Genomic DNA, 15,737 nt, shown 5'->3' with positions numbered 1-15,737 from the left:
TATTGTGGAATATTATGAGAAACACCCAGAAAAAGAGGCGGCATTATTTTTTGTGGATGCAGAAAAAGCCTTTGATAATCTGAACTGGGACTTTATGTTTGCAGTAATGGAAAAAATAAACTTAGGGGAACATTTTATAAGAATGACGAACGCAATATATACGGATCAATATGCAAAATTGTGTATAAATGCAGACCTTACAAAAGAAATGAAGGTGAGCAAAGGTACAAGACAAGGATGTCCGCTTTCACCATTGTTGTTTATAATGACTCTTGAAATTTTGCTAAGGCAAGTACAAGATGACAAAGAAATAGGATTGAAAATTAGAGGGTTTTCTTATGAGTATAAAGCATTTGCAGATTTGCAGATGATATTGTGTTTATAACTGAGAATCCGATTCAAGTGATACCTTTGTTGATAGTTAAGATAAAAGAATACGGAGAAATGGCAGGATTATATATAAATAAAGAGAAGTCAAAATTTCTATGTAAAAATATGCAACTAAACAGACAGAAAGAGTTGCAGACTTTGACGGGATGTGAAGTTACTTCTAAAGTTAAGTATCTAGGTCTAGAAATAACTATGAAGAATATCGATCTGTTCAAAAATAATTATGAAAAGTTATGGTGCAAGATGGACAGATATGATGAAATGGAACAGACTTAACTTGTCCTTGCTGGGCAGGATTGCTGCAATCAAGATGAATATTTTGCCAAGAATAATGTATTTGTTCCAAACTATTCTGATTGTGAAAGATAGCAAACAATTCAATATATGGCAAAGAAAGATTTCCAATTTTGTATGGGTCGGGAAGAAACCAAGGATTAAGATGAAAATTCTAACAGATGCTAAGGAGAGGGGAGGTTTTCAGCTTCCAGATTTAAGCCTGCATCATGATGCAGTTTGCTTGACATGGATAAAGGATTGGATAATGCTGTTAAATAAAAAACTTTTATTGTTAGAAGCTCATGGGAATAAATTCAGCTGGCATGCTTATATGTATTATGGGAAAAATAAGATGGACGGTCTTTTTTCTCATCACTATATTAGAAATAACTTATTAAATACTTGGATAAAATATAAGAAATATGGTGATGAAAGAAAGCTGCTTTGGATAGTGCCAGCAGAAGTAATAAAAAGTAATAAAAATAACAGCTGAATCTGATTAAGAGAGAGGGATGTCATATAACCAACTGCTAAAGATTCAAGGTGATAAAGTTGAATTAAAATCTGCAAAAGAGTTAAACAATAAGTATGACTGGTTTCAAATGCAACAAATAAAAAGCTTGATGGAAAATGATATTAAGTCTGTTGGAATTAGACGTGAGCAAACGGAATTGGAAAGGATTCTGCTAGGAGATAACGAAAAATTAATATCGAAAGTATATAAATTATTGCTGAAATGGTCTACAGAAGAAGAAGTAGTAAAATCTCAAATGATTAAATGGGCAATTAATGTGAACAAGGAAATACAAATGGATACATGGGAGTATCTTTGGAAGAACTCGATGAAAATATCAACATGTCAGAGTATTAAAGAGAACTGTTTCAAGATGATATATAGGTGGTATATGACTCTGAAAAAACTGGCAAAGATGAGCAAAAAGATGTCGGATAGATGTTGGAAATGTAAAAATCATAAAGGTTCTTTTTTTCATATGTGGTGGACTTGTGAAAAAGTGAAAAAGTTTTGGCAATTCAAGATAGTTGCTATCTCTGCAATTTCTCTCATTAGGGCTATCACAGTGGCACCACATGGACGCCAAACAAATAGGCAAGCAGAGCCTACAAAAGATGTTCTGGAAAGGATAGTTCCTGGGTGAACAGATTGGCAAGTTTCCTGTTGGCACGACATGTTACCCCCTGCCCTTCAACTGGGTCCAACCCAGCTGAATCGCTTGTGGGATGCCGTCTCAGGATATACTAAATTCATGCCCACCCTGGTATTGCAAGCGGCTTGCAGTCTCAAAAAGTACAGGGACCAAACTGTCCACAGGAGTTACAGAAAAAGAACCGCTCTCTAGAAAAGTTATATATTTCTCCCTTGTAGCTATTATGCTGCAATTTCAGTCCAGTGTTACTGAGGGATTATTTTGTACAAAGTTCATTGCTGAAATTACATAATCCTTTGAAGCTATTATGGTGCAACGCCAGTCAACTGCTACTGAGGGATTATGCTGTATCAGCAATTGATATGGGCCGGTTTCGTAAACAGGTTCACCAGCTGATTTCAAGGACGAGCAATAACCTCTCCTGTTAAATTTACATTGGAGTAGGGGAAACCCCTTTTTAAATGAAGCATCCAAGCTTCCTGAATTCAGCATTCAGCATCAAAATCTCTTGTCCGTTTCCAGGGGTGGAATTCTAGCAGGAGCTCCTTTGCATATCAGGCCACACCCCCTTGATGTAGCCAGTCCTCCAAGAACCTACAAAAAAAGAGCCTTGTAAGCTCTTGGAGGATTGGCTACATCAGGGGTGTGTGGCCTAATATGCAAAGGAACTCCTGCTAGAATTCCACCCCTGTCCGTTTCTAACAGGCACAACGGTTTTTAACAGAGCATTGTGCCTGTTAGAAACGGACAAGAGATTTTGATTCTGGATACAGTAGGCTTGGATGCTCTATTTTAAATTTTTTTCCCTCCCTCCAATATCCATTTTACAGGAAAGGAGGGTATCACTCGTCGTTGAAATCGGCACATAGGGTTTTGCTAGGCTTGCCTTTGGCTTTGGAAGAAAACAAAGTATTACTGGTCTAAGCGTCTTCGTATTGGGCTGGCCTTGGTTCAGGGGTGCTAGCAAAAGTGTCTGCCCACCCTGCACTTTTGAGCATTCAGCAGGGCTTTTGCTGTACCCTTACTTCTGCCAAAAAGGTTTCTTAAAAAAATAAAAACCCTGCTGGGATTTTCTGCTTTGACATTGGTTAGTTCTGTGGGCGTAACTTTGCAGTGCTGCCAAATTGGCACAGGATTGTGCTGATGGGCACTACTGCGCTGTTCGTGCTGTCCTTGAAACCCCTCCCCCCCTTGCTTTGATTTTGATTCTCTGCTTGATATCAGTCCTGTTGAGCTGGCAGTTTCTTTTCAGGAGAGCCTCCAGCAAGTACATTGCAAATTTGGTGCCTCGACTTCAAACCTCCTCCCCACAGCCCACTGAATAATGGAGCCAAATATATTCGGTATTCCTGAATATTTCCTAAATCTGAATACAATACCAATATTGGTATTTGTCGATGTTAAGTATGATAGTCAATGCTGTATCAATGGTGTTCCTGTCTGGCTCATTGTAGCCTGAAGGACTGAGCTTGGGAACAATGAGCAGGAAGATCCAAATCCCTGCTGCCCTGCTCCAATCACAGGCCCCCTGCTGGTTTGAATGACCCAATAACGTGCTAGTGCAGTAACCCAGTGTTGTATATAGTTAGCCCAGTGGGCCTTTCTCCAGTCTTGTTAGTGCAGCCACCTACCATGCTGTACTCAATAAAGAGCTTGTTATCACTGCCCCGTGGCACAGAGCGGTAAAGCTGCAGTACTGCAGTCCTAAGTGTGGCTCATGACCTGAGTTTGATCCCACCGGAAGCTGGGTTCAGGTAGCTGGCTCAGGTTGACTCAGCCTTCCATCCTTCCGAGGTCGATAAAATGAGTACCCAGCTTGCTGTGGGGAAAGTGTAGATGTAGAAGGCAATGGCAAACCACCCCGTAAAAAGTCTGCCGTGAAAACATTGTGAAAGCAACGTCACCCCAGAGTCGGAAATGACTGGTGCTTGCACAGGGGACTACCTTTACTTTTTTATCACTTCCACCTCGCCTCTTCAATGCCTAAGAACCCACTATATTATAGGCGATATTCAGGAATACTGGATATATTCAGGTCCAATATACCAGCATCTGAAAAACCCTGATTTTCTTTCTTTTTTTGCACACCCCTAGGAGGGACTCAGTGCTTCTGTTTTCACTCTCCTTGCTAGCAATCTACTTAGCAGGGCCTACTAAGAATCTTCAGAACCAGGCCAGGACAACCCTGGCCAATAGTTCTAGAAACAGCTTAGGTAAGTATTGTTATTCCTTATGCCAATAGTCAAGTTACCTATCCTGCAGTTGCTGTTGAAGAAGAAGAAGACACTGGATTTATACCCTGTCCTCCACTCTGAATCTCAGAGTCTCAGAGTGACTCACAATCTCCTTTACCTTCCTCTCCCACAACAGACACGCTGTGAAGTGGATGGGGCTCAGAGAGCTCTCAAAGAAGCTGCCCTTTCAAGGGCAGCTCTGCAAGAGCTAAGGCTGACCCCAGGCCATTCCAGCAGCTGCAAGTGGAGGAGAGGAGAATCAAACCCAGTTCTCCCAGATAAGAGTCCTCACGCTTAACCACTGCACCAAACTGGCCTTCAGCGAAACAGAACTCGATGGCCGTTTTCCCACTCACGTTTTACTGGCGCCACGACCATCCTGACGCCGGCGAATCTGCCTGGATTTCGCATCAGAAGCTCCGGCGCTCCCAGAAGCGCCGGCTACTTCCGTCGCTAAGCCAGCGCAAACGGAAATCGCAAAGATGCAGGAAAACGTTTGCGCTGGCTTAGCGACGGAAAGCGCCGGCGCTTCTGGGAGCGCCGGCGCTTCTGTTGCGAAATCCAGGCAGATTCACCGGCGTCAGGATGGTCGTGGCGCCAGTAAAACGTGAGTGGGAAAACGGCCCATGTTGTTTGCTCTAGTACACAAAACTCACCTTTGAAAGATTCAAACTTCTGTATTAGGAACTGACCCTCCTCAACAATTCTGTCTTCTATGGTCTTCCTGCCCATTCCGTAGTCCCTTAACGTGGTTAGTGAAAACCTCCTTGTCATTTTCCATTTCTCACCATTAGAAAAAAGAATACCTGGAGAGAAATAGGCATCCTATTATATTGAGATGCAGAATGGCAATTGAGCCCACACTGTTTGACTCTTGGACCACAAAAGACCCATCATCCTGGTTGGAGAAACTAAAACATTCACCCTACTAAGGAGGACTAATATTGGGAGGGGAGGGAGCAGAAGAGAGCTAAATTCCTTGCTTCATTGCAGAACATTTTTATCAACAAGCAAAAGTAGGACAGAAATACATGAAATAAATATAATGCTTACTGGGTCCCACTGTTTGCCCCTGAGAACTGAGCCAGCTCTTATTTACATAGCAAGGCATGTTTATAGGTCACCCTACTAGAGCTGCCAAGACCATTCCCCAGAATTACAACTGCTTCATCCCGTCAACTCTGTTCTGGCTGGCTGTGCAATCATCCCTTATTCCAGGCTACATGTAGAGTAGTCTTCCATTATGACTGTCCCCAGGGGTGGGATTCTAGCAGGAGCTCCTTTGCATATTAGGCCACACACCCCTGATGCAGCCAATCCTCCGAGAGCTTACAAGGCTCTCTTTTTTGTAAGTTCTTGGAGGACTGCCTACATCAGGGGTGTGTGGCCTAATATGCAAAGCAGCTCTTGCTAGAATCCCACCCCTGACTGTCCCTCTTCCCACGATGTGAACTTCAATATGTCTACCCTTTCCTTTTCTCTCTCCCTGAAACCAGCCTCCCTATTCATTACTCAGGGCTGGGATGCTGTGCTCTACATGAGTGTGTAAAGTGTCGTTCAATGACAGCTAGGGTTGCCAATTCCAATTCAAGAAATATCTGGGGACTTTGGGGGTGGAGCCAGGAGACTTTGGGGGTGGAGCCAGGAGACATTGGGGGCGGAGCCAGGAACAAGGGTGTGACAAGCATAATTGAACTCCAAGGGAGTTCTGGCCATCACATTTAAAGAGACAGCACACCTTTTTAAATGTCTTCCTTCCATAGGAAATAATGAAGGATAGGGGCACCTTCTTTTGGGACCCCCTGGTCCAATTGTTTTGAAACTTGGGGGGGGTACTTTGGGGAGAGGCACTAGATACTATACTGGAAAATTTGGTGCCTCTATCTCAAAAAACAGCTCCCCCAGAGCCCCCGAAACCTCCAGATCAATTCCCCATTATACCTTATAAGAATCGATCTCCACATAGGGAATAATGAAGTGCTCAGCAGACGTCCCCCCCCCCTTTTCTGGCGACTCTGAAGTGAGGGATTGGCCTCTCTACTCACGAGTTGCTGCCAACTTCTTCCAAGTAACACAGACACCCCATCCCAAGAGGAAGCCTTTCCAATCGGAGACTGGAGCCTCCGGAAGGGGGAAGTCACAAGGTGGCTTTGGGGGCGGGGCTTCCCCCCGCCGGCCAGCTGACTGGGGGCGGGAAGGAGCCTGGGAAAGTGGAAGAGCCCCCGCTGGGACCTGGGGATTGGCAAGCCTAATGACAGCCAGCTTATGGCAACCTCATGGGATTTTGAAGGCAAAAGACAAACCGAGTTGTTTTGCCATTGTCTGCCTCTGCATAGCAACCCTGGACTGCCTTGGTGGTCTCTCGTCCAAGTACTAACTAGGACCAACCCTGCTTGGTTTCCAAGATCTGATGAGATTGGACTAGCCTGTCCTTGAACTGTAAGGGCACTGCTGAAGATGGAGGGGGAAAAATCTGAATGTTTCGCCATAAGGAGATAGGGAAATTGGTGCATGAGGGAAGTCCTCAAATGATGAAGGCATGAATCTGCTGCCACTGTCGTTTGTGCCTCTGTTTTTGAACCGTTCCCCTTGTGTTGTTTCCATGATCTCAGTCTCTTAGGGCTGCTCTTTGCCCTTGGGGTTCAGGGGTTCTGGTAGAAGTGCTTGTATCAAAACAGTTTAAAGCAGCCTAGTTCTATAGATAGGAAAACTCCAGTTTGCATAACTCCTAGGACCAGGCCATGAATTCAGCAGGAGCTCACAGGAGCACAGCTCCTGAACCTTTCTGACACTCCTCCTCCTCCTCTCCACCTGCCTTGTCCATTGAATAGTAGGTGCAGCTGCATAACAAAACCTGGATTAGGAGAGCGGGCAGCCAGCCAGCCACCAGGGACATTGCCACGCCCCCAGCAGCCCTCATTATCCCCTGGAGAAGCCCACGCCACCCTTTCTCCACTTGGACAGCAGGTGGCTTGCTGGCCTTTTGACTGTGGGGCCCTGGCCAAGGAGAGCCCCAAGTGAGTGAGGCCTGCATGGATCGCTAGCAAGCCCAAGCAGGCCTCGCTCACCCGAGGCTCTCCTTTCTTGCGTTAGGTTGCTTTTGGCTGATGGGGGGGGGCAGCATATGCTAATGAGTAGTGCTAATGAGCTCAACCACCTTATTTTTCTACAAAACAAACCCTGCCTAGGACAATGTTTGGTACAGACTCTCCATGGCTGTAAATTCCACTGCTGTAAGCAAGACTAGCTACTCTTCAGAAAGAAGGACCTCACCATGGCCATGAAAAACGTCTTCCAACATGGGGAGTTTGGGCCTGGCCGCAAAGGGATGTGCCTGGTTCACCAAAGCCTCCTTCATAGTCTTGTAGCCCACCAGAACGACTGCTTTACTGGATCCCAGCTGGATGCTGAAGATAGGGCCATACTGTTTAGAGAGCTGAAATGTAATGAAAAGCGAATGAGAAACAGTTAGGCTTCCCAATCCCCAGGATCCCCCGGTTTTACAGGCTTCCCCCCTCCTCCAGCCAGCTGGCCGATGGGGGAAGCCCCGCCCCCACAACCATCATGCACCACCATGAACGATTCCCATAGGGAATGATGGGGAATTGATCCGCGGGTATCGGGGGCTCTGGGGGGGCTGTTTTTTGAGATAGAGGCACCACATTTTCAGTATAGCATCTAGTGCCTCTCCCCAAAATACCTCACAAGTTTCAAAAAGATTGGACCAGGGGGTCCAATTCTATGAACCCCAAAAGAAGGTGCCCCTATCCTTCATTATTTCCTATGGAAGGAAGGCATTTAAAAAGATGTGCCGTCCCTTTAAATGTGATGGCCAGAACTCCCCTGAAGTTCAATTATGCTTGTCACACCCTTGCTTTTGGCTCCGCCCCCAATGTCTCCTGTCTCCACCCCCAGAGTCTCCTGGCTTCACCCCCAAAGTCCCCAGATATTTCTTGAATTGGACTTGGCAACCCTAGAAACAGTTCCAATCGGTGCTTTTTTTTTTTTTTTTTGTACAAGGAACTCCTTTACATATTTGGCCACACACCCCTGGTGTAGCCAATCCTCCAAGAGCTTACAGAAGGCCCTGTAAGAAGAGCCCTGAAAGCTCTTGGAGGATAGGCTACATCAGGGCTTTTTTTTGTAGCTGGAACTCCTTTGCATATTAGGCTATGCTCCGTTGATGTACCCAATCATCCTCGTTTGATGGGCTGCACCACAATCACATTCTGGTCTTGCTGTTTTGCCCTTTTTTAACAACAGGTTTGCACAGCTGCCAAAGCCAATTCATAGTCTATTATCTGTCTTCCATACTTATCAAATCCTGCAAGTTATGGATATTGGGTGGAAATGATTGCATCCAAGGCTTTTTTTTTTTTTGTAGCAGGAACTCCTTTGCACACCCCTGATGTAGCCAATCCTCCAGGAACTTACAGGGCTCTTTGTACAGGGCCAACCGTAAGCTCCAGGAGGATTGGCTACCTTAGGGGTGTGTGGCCTAATATGCAAAGGAGTTCCTGCTACCAAAAAAAAGCCCTGTTTCCAATCATCCAGCTAGGGTTGTCAGATGGTGTCGGCAAAATTACTAGACACGTTTGGAAAAAAAAAAATTATTGACCAAATATAAATGCGAGTATTCACACACACACAATGTCAGATATATCTCTTCAACAGAAGCTCAGGTTGCCAAATCTTGTTTGGGGAATTCCTGGAGAGTTTCTAGCAGTACTGATGTGTGGAAATTTATGCAGAGATCTCAAATGGCTGCTGTGGTGCTATACCCCTCCAAGGTATGTGTGTGTGGGGGGGAGAAAGCTGAAAGTGGGCTCAGGGCAGTCACAAAAGTAAGCTCTAAAATACATGAAATGCCACAGATAAATAATAATACCCTGAAACACAATATGTAAAAGCAAGTCATGTTATTTGTCTGTATGCCTAGTTACCAAGCCGTAGGCACTGAATCTCATAGGGTTGCCAGGTCCAACTCAAGAAATATCTGGGGACTTTGGGGGGTGGAGCCAGGAGACTTTGGGGGTGGAGCCAGGAGCAAGGGGGTGTTAAGCAGGACTGAACTCTGAGGGGAGTTCTGGTAATCATGTTTAAAGGGACCACACACCTTTAAATGTCTTCCCTCCATTGGAAATAATGAAGGATAGAGGCACCTTCTTTTGGGGCTCATAGAACTGGACCCTCTAGTCCAATCTTTTTGAAACTTGTGGGGTGTTTTGAGTCAGGCGCTGGATGCTATACTGAAAATTTGGTGCCTCTACCTCCAAAAACAGGCCCCCTGAACTCCCCTCCATCCATCCTAGCCCCCTGACTTCTGATTCCATACTGCAGGGGTGGCCAGCGGTAGCTCTCCAGATGTTTTTGCCTACAACTCCCATCAGCCCCAGCCAGCATGGCTGATGGCTGGGGCTGATGGGAGTTGTAGGCAAAAAACATCTGGAGAGCTACCGTTGGCCACCCCTGCCATACTGCCCTCTCTTTCAGTAATGAGAGAGGGGGGGCTACAAAATTTTTTTATTTAATTAGCCAGCGCCCCCCTAAGGAATTTAAATGCCCCCTGCCTTAAAAATTCCTGGCTACATGGCTGGTCTCTAGTATTTTCTCAGTTTTTCTTAGGGGACAGAAAAGGAAAATACTGGAGTGTCCAGTTCAATACATTCAGCACAGCCCTTCCCCAAAGGAAGAAATACTCCTGCAGATATGGTTTTAGGGTTGCCAATCCCCAGCTGGGGGCAGGAGATCCCCCGGTTTGGTGGCCCTCCCCCTCTTTCAGGGTCATTTGAAAGCGGAGGAAGGGGGGGAATGTCTGCTGGGAACTCTATTATTCCCTATAGAGACCGATTCCCCCCTCTGGGGGGGGCTGTTTTTTTGAGGTAGAGGCACCAAATTTTAAGTATAGCATCCAGTGCCTCTCCCCAAAATATCTCCCAAGTCTCAAAAAGATTGGACCAGGGGGTCCAATTCTGTGAGTCCCAAAAGAAGGTGCCCCTATCCTTCATTATTTCCAATGGAGGGAAGGCATTTAAAAGGTGTGCGGTCCCTTTCAATGTGATGGCCAGAACTCCCTTTGGAGTTAAATTACGCTTCTCACACCCTTGCTCCTGGCTCCACCCCCAAAGTCTCCTGGCTCCACCCCCAAAGTCTCCTGGCTCCACCCCCAAAGTCCCCAGATATTTCTTGAATTGGACTTGGCAACCCTATATGGTTTGCACAGAACCAAGACAACACTCCTATCTATCTTAACCTAAGGATGAACCACTTCCCCCTGAGATGCAAGTTTTCTATATGTAGGGAGGTTTTTTAAAAAATGTAAAGCAGCATTCAAGCATATGGCTTTCCCCATCTATAGCTCTTTGTGCGAGCATTTGGAAAAACTGGTTCTGTCTTGAGGGGACTTTCTTCTACTATTTTTCTTCTGTCAAGGTACAACTGCTGGGGTTTCAAAGCAGATCTACTTTCAGTCCCAATCAGTGCAATCCTAAAACCCAGAAAGCCCCACCGAAAAGGCCTGAGTGAGATTCCAAGTAGATTACTAGTGCACGATCTACCTCATACATAGTTTTGATTCCAACTTCCTTTGTGTTCATTATTATTATTAACGGGGTCCTCTCTCCCAGCTCAATTTTTAATATGTTCTTTTCAACTGGATTATGGATTCTCAAGGAATAGATAAGATTGTTCTCTTCTAAATTCTACCAAATAAACAAGGAAACCACAGACCAGACCAGGGGTGGCCAAACTGTGGCTCGGGAGCCACATGTGGCTCCTTCACTCATATTGTGTGGCTCTTGAATCCCCCACTGCCCCATTAGCCAGCTTGGAGAAGGCATTTGTCTCTTTAAATCCTTTGCCAATCCAGTCAGTAGCTTGGAGAATTAATTTCCACCTCTCCCTCCCTCCCTTCTCCTTCCCTCCATCTATTTGTCTTCCTTCCTTTCTGTCTTGTGGCCCTCAAACATCTGATGTTCATGTCTTGCGGCTCTCAAACATCTGACATTTATTCTATGTGGCTCTTACATTAAGCAAGTTTGGCCACCACTGGACCAGACTATCAAAACAAACTTGAATATCCATGCAATGAACTCAAGTTCATATAACCTTTCACTTTTAGTCACTCATAAATTCACTTTGTTAACAAATCATACGGACACTGTTTAGTCACTCATACAATTTCCAGCAAACTCATAACATAAAAACAGTCATTAAAACAGCATGCTGAACTTCATGTAAATTCTGGGAAAATGGGGTTTGAGGAATGTTTGGTTTGGTTTAACTTGGTAAAAGTCTAGGAATTTGTTCTTGGCATTTCAGTTTAAGTTAATCTGTGTTCAGATGATGATATTGGATTTATATCCTGCCCTCCACTCCGAAGAGTCTCAGAGCGGCTCACAATCTCCTTTAACTTCCTCCCCCACAATAGACACCCTGTGAGGTAGATGAAGATATTGGATTTATATCCCACCCTCCACTCCGAAGAGTCTCAGAGCGGCTCACAATCTCCTTTCCCTTCCTCCCCCACAACAGACACCCTGTGAGGTAGATGAAGATACTGGATTTATATCCCGCCCTCCACTCCAAAGAGTCTCAGAGCGGCTCACAATCTCCTTTACCATCCTCCCACACAACAGACACCCTGTGAGGTAGATGAAGATACTGGATTTATATCCCGCCCTCCACTCCAAAGAGTCTCAGAGCGGCTCACAATCTCCTTTACCATCCTCCCACACAACAGACACCCTGTGAGGTAGATGAAGATATTGGATTTATATCCCGCCCTCCACTCCGAAGAGTCTCAGAGTGGCCCACAATCTCCTTTCCCTTCCTCCCCCACATCAGAAACCCTGTGAGGTAGATGAAGATACTGGATTTATATCCCGCTCTCCACTCCGAAGAGTCTCAGAGTGGCCCACAATCTCCTTTCCCTTCCTCCCCCACAACAGACACCCTGTGAGGTGGGTGGGGCTGGAGAGGGCTCTCACAGCAGCTGCCCTTTCAAGGACAACCTCTGCCAGAGCTATGGCTGACCCAAGGCCATGCTAGCAGGTGCAAATGGAGGAGTGGGGAATCAAACCCGGTTCTCCCAGATAAGAGTCCGCACACTTAACCACTACACCAAACTGGCTCTCCAAATCAAGTGCTAATCAAGTACTTTTTATTAATGCATAAGCAAGTTTAAAAGGTAAAGGTAGTCCCCTGTGCAAGCATCAGTTGTTTCCAACTCTGGGGTGACATCGCATCACGACGTTTTCATGGCACACTTTTTACGAGGCTGTTTGCCATTCCCTTCCCCAGTCATCTACACTTTCCCCCCAGCAAGCTGGGAACTCATTTTACCAACCTCAGAAGGATGGAAGGCTGAGTCAACCATGAGTTGGCTACCTTGAACCCAGCTTCCACTGGGATCGAACTCAGGTTGTGAGCAGAAAGCTCAGACTGCAGTACTGCAGCTTTACCACTCTGCACCATGGGGCTCTTAAAAAACAAGCTACATTACATACATTGTTCTTCACATTAATACTTGAATTAAACTACAAGAGCAGCATAAGATAGGAAACCAGAAGAAAACAAACAAGAAGGTTACCTTGAACAAGGTTCTATAAGGCCTCTGAAGATCCAGAAGGTGGAGGTTTCCAATGAGTGGTAATGGGCGCGGTCCTGGTGGAAACTTTTGGCTATTGCTCTTCCAGAAATTGCTTCTTTCCCAAAGGAATAATAGTGTAAGGGCAAATAGGAATAACACAGACATAGGATCCATTTCCTGCTAACAAGAAACTGCTTGTTGAGGTACAGAGAAATTTGCAGTGGATTTTGATCAAGGAGTGTTTCTGTCCCCTGAAATGAGCCGAAGAGATTTTTTTTATATAGACACGCCTATATAAGCTTTCACCAAGTATCCAACCCATGCATGTTCTAAGAAATATTTCCCAATTTTCTGTGCGCTGCTTCTATAAAAAGCCTGTGTTTGAATGGGTGGTGTCTAAGTCAATAAACAGAAACTTCGCAGGCAGGTCTAAGCTCTCTTGATTGAAAACTGAGCACAATTTTACTTGGAAGGCTGCGCTAGTTAATTATCTACTGGTCCAAAGGGTAATGTTCTTCAATTTCTCAACTGGTGAAGATGACATTCTGAATTGTTTCCCCATTGAATTGGTGACATATCTTTTGAAACATATGTAAGACATTGCCCACCCACCCCCTCAAATGAAACACCACACAAGTTATGGGTTAAACTGGGACTTTATTTACGCAAAAGCTGATCTCCACCATTACATACATCATAAAGCACGGGTTGCCTTGAGCTTGCAAAGCAAGCTTTCTGACAGGGCAAATCCACCCCAGCTCGGGCTAGGTCCGGAAACTTCCGGACCCTACCTGTCACGGCCCGTACACCAGTGCGTAGAGGGGATGGGCGCACATAACCCCGGTCCACAACTGCGAAGCCTTAGGGGCGGTCGTATGCTCCCCCAACCCCAAAGAGGCCCCCAACCAAGTCACCCGGACTGCCAAGTCTCTAGGTAGCCCAATTGAGGACCCCCCTCCATAGCTGATATCTCGGGGTGCTTGCCAGTTCCAACTCCTTTTAACCCGTGCTTTTCCCGCCTTCCCAGTCAGGGCCTAACCAGTGACACCAGGCCTATTTATGCCTCACCCCCTTTGACCATGTGGAGCAGGCGAAAAAAGGTCCCCTCTGGCCAATCAGAGTGAGGCCCAAAAAATTCCTGCTCAGCTCCGTAACTGGTGACTAGTTAATCTCACATGGTCTTACCAAGAGGCTGGGTGGGAAGCTTTGCCACCCTACCTGGCCAGCCAGTCACCTCCTAGACTGGCTAGATCTTCCTCGCCATATCTGAATAGGCTCATTCAACCCCTTGTGGTTTCATTTGAGGAAATGGGGTGTGGTCAATCTTCGCAGCTGCTCTATGGCACCCACCGGTTTTTGCTCAATTTCAGCCTCTCTAAATGTCAAGTATGCAAAGGGAGGGAGATCTGGAGTCTTCTGTAGTGTGACTTCAGGAGGGCTTTTTTTTTTTGTAGAAAAAGCAGCCATGAACTCATTTGCATATTAGGCTACATCCCCTGACATCACCATTGGCATACATTGGATGGCATACATCCAAGAGTTCTGAAAGAACTCAAAGTTGAACTTGTGGATCTTCTGACAAAAATATGTAATCTTTCATTGACATCTGCCTCCGTTCCTGAGGACTGGAAGGTAGCAAATGTCAGCCCATCTTTAAAAAGGGTTCCAGAGGAGATCCGGGTAACTACAGGCCAGTCAGTCTGATTTCAATACCGAGAAAGTTGGTAGAAACCATTATCAAGGACAAAATGAGTAGGCACATTGATGAACATGAGTTATTGAGGAAGACTCAGCATGGGTTCTGTAAGGGAAGATCTTGCCTCACTAACCTGTTACATTTTTTTGAGGGGGTGAACAAACATTTGGACAAAGGAGACCCGATAGATATTGTTTACCTTGACTTCCAGAAAGCTTTTGATAAAGTTCCTCATCAAAGGCTTCTTAGTAAGCTCGAGAGTCATGGAATAAAAGGTTAGGTCCTCTTGTGGATCAAAAACTGGCTAATTAATAGGAAGCAGAGAGTGAGTAAAAATGGGCAGTCTTCGCAGTGGAGGACGGTAAGCAGTGGGGTGCCGCAGGGCTCAGTGCTGGGTCCCATGCTCTTTAACTTGTTCATAAATGATTTAGAGTTGAGAGTAAGCAGTGAAGTGGCCAAGTTTGCGGATGACACTAAATTGTTCAGGGTGGTAAGAACCAGAGATGATTGTGAGGAACTCCAAAGGGATAGGTTGAGGCTGGGTGAGTGGGCGTCAATGTGGCAGATGAGGTTTAGTGTGGCCAAGTGCAAAGTAACGCACATTGGGGCCAAGAATCCCAGCTACAAATACAAGTTGATGGGGTGTGAACTGGCAGAGACTGACCAAGAGAGAAATCTTGGGGTCGGGGTAGATAACTCACTGAAAATGTCAAGACAGTGTGCGATTGCAATAATAAAGGCCAACGCCATGCTGGGAATTATTAGGAAGGGAATTGAAAACAAATCAGCCAATATCATAATGCCCCCGTATAAATCGATGGTGTGGTCTCATTTGGAATACTGTGTGCAATTCTGGACACCGCACCTCAAAAAGGATACTATAGCATTGGAAAAAGTGCAGAAAAGGGCAACTACAATGATTACAGGCTTGGAACACTTTTTCTATGAAGAAAGGTTAAAACGCTTGGGGCTCTTTAGCTTGGAGAAACATCACCTGCGGGGTGACATGATAGAGGTTTACAAGATAATGCATGGGATGGAGAAAGTAGAGAAAGAAGTACCTATCTCCTTTTCTCACAATACAAGAACTCGTGGGCATTCAATGAAATTGCTGAGCAGTCGGGTTAGAATGGATAAAAGGAGGTACTTCTTGACCCAAAGGGTGATTAACATGTGGAATTCACTGCCACAGGAGGTGGTGGCGGCTACAGGCAAAGCCAGCTTCAAGAGGTGGTTAGATAAAAATATGGAGCAGAGGTCTATCAGTGGCTATTAGCCACAGTGTGTGTGTGTGTGTATAAAATTATTGGTCACTGTGTGACACAGAGTGTTGGACTGGATAGGCCACTGGCCTGATCCAACATGGCTTCTCTTATGTTCTTATT

At 45.5% G+C, this 15,737-nt stretch overlaps 1 protein-coding gene across 2 annotated transcripts in view; it reads right to left on the bottom strand.

Annotated features, from left to right (window-relative positions):
- The window catches only part of LOC132566209 (cytochrome P450 2K6-like), a 35,896-nt gene extending 22,895 nt beyond the window's left edge, over positions 1-13,001 (bottom strand). For both annotated transcript variants that reach the window (XM_060231002.1, XM_060231012.1), the window contains exons 1-3: positions 12,657-13,001; positions 7,340-7,502; positions 4,723-4,872 (exon numbers count right to left, since the gene is read on the bottom strand). In XM_060231002.1, coding sequence (XP_060086985.1) covers positions 4,723-4,872; positions 7,340-7,502; positions 12,657-12,830 — 487 coding nt within the window. In that variant the 5' untranslated portion in view covers positions 12,831-13,001. The remainder of the gene's footprint in view (positions 1-4,722; positions 4,873-7,339; positions 7,503-12,656) is intronic.
- Between the last annotated feature and the right edge of the window lie 2,736 nt (positions 13,002-15,737).

This window comes from Heteronotia binoei, chromosome 1 (genome assembly GCF_032191835.1).
Source record: "Heteronotia binoei isolate CCM8104 ecotype False Entrance Well chromosome 1, APGP_CSIRO_Hbin_v1, whole genome shotgun sequence".
NCBI classification, from domain to species: domain Eukaryota; kingdom Metazoa; phylum Chordata; class Lepidosauria; order Squamata; family Gekkonidae; genus Heteronotia; species Heteronotia binoei.
The sequence above is the reverse complement of the archived record's forward strand: the minus strand, read 5'-3'. Positions and strand labels throughout refer to the sequence as shown.